The 1255-nt window shown below is 31.9% G+C and overlaps 1 protein-coding gene across 1 annotated transcript; it reads right to left on the minus strand.

Annotated features, from left to right (window-relative positions):
- Nucleotides 1-154: 154 nt before the first annotated feature.
- LOC117123327 (basement membrane-specific heparan sulfate proteoglycan core protein-like) lies at nt 155-841 on the minus strand (the record flags this gene model as incomplete). Its single annotated transcript, XM_033269216.1, has 3 exons — nt 680-841; nt 475-586; nt 155-284 (listed from the first exon to the last, which is right to left on the minus strand). Coding segments are annotated over exons 1-3 (313 nt in total), but the record flags the coding sequence as incomplete, so codon positions are not given.
- Between the last annotated feature and the right edge of the window lie 414 nt (nt 842-1255).

A 1255-nucleotide genomic window follows, 5' to 3' on the forward strand; every position in this document is an offset into this window, starting at 1 on the left:
TAAAATGCCTATACATAAGTCAATCTGCACCATTCATTGAAAAATAATTAAGATACAAAAAAAAGAATTCTTTACAAAAGATCTGTACACAATTTATTAAAAAATGGCCGACAAGTGTTAGTGATTTATGTAAAAAATTGTGACGAAAATGAACCACTTACTCTACAAGCACCAGTTTCTGGATGACAATCGTTTGAATTACCGTTACATCTGTTTCTGCACTCAGTGCACAATCCTAGGTATTGATTACCTGATGCATCTCGGTAATAACCTGGACCGCACCGCTATAAAAATCAAACAAACAATTCAATTTTACTATTTTGTATGATTGTATATTCTAACAAGCATAACATATTTTTGTGTAATATATATAGACCAATGTCATTGAATAAATGTGCCAGAACAAAAATCATATGACAGATATGAATATATGAAAACACGATGAAATGACAAACATGATGACATATGACATACCTCGCAAGACAATCCCATGTAACCACGGGGACACTGGCAATCCTCCACTAGGTATGCACGCCCTTGACCGGTATTAGAATTAATGGCCATTCCCATGGAAACAGCGTACAGTCTATAAAAACAATTTGTAATTGTTAAATTAATTCAAAATTTTTTATATTCTTTGAACATGAACACTTTTAATTAAAAAATAGTATGAACTTACATAAAATCTTTAGTATTACGGTCGTACGATGCTTGGAGCTGGAAGCTTCGGATGTTCTGCAACACCAACATAAATTCAGCACGAGATACAGGAGTGACTTTTGGTGGACCATTGGGGTCCACAGGGTTGACAGACAAACGAACCCATCCAGCCTAATACATAATGGAAAGAAGGAACAATTTTAGTTATGATCTCAAGTTACATTATTTATTACACAAAATTTATCTTAATTTTATTATGCAAAATTTTTATTATACAACATATATTCTGTAAATTTATTGTAAATATTGCTGCAATTTTCACAAATTCACTAACAAATTTACATTCACGTGTATAATTACAATAGAAATTTTAGAATACGCCTAAAAAAAAAATGAGATCCAAGGAATTACTTTTGAAGCAGGGCTTTTAACCTGTAACCCTTTTAAATAAAAGGAAAAAAAATCTTAAAAAAAAAAAAACTAATCAAGGCATAATCAAGAAAATTCTAGAGGTAAAACTATCCCCGCCGGACACCATCCCATTATTTCTGAGCCTGAATAAAGATTGCTAGTACAAGTGAAATGTTGAACTAGA

This window comes from Anneissia japonica, unplaced genomic scaffold (genome assembly GCF_011630105.1).
Source record: "Anneissia japonica isolate Jap-2015-1 unplaced genomic scaffold, ASM1163010v1 scaffold48287_len1595_cov227, whole genome shotgun sequence".
NCBI classification, from domain to species: Eukaryota; Metazoa; Echinodermata; class Crinoidea; order Comatulida; family Comatulidae; genus Anneissia; species Anneissia japonica.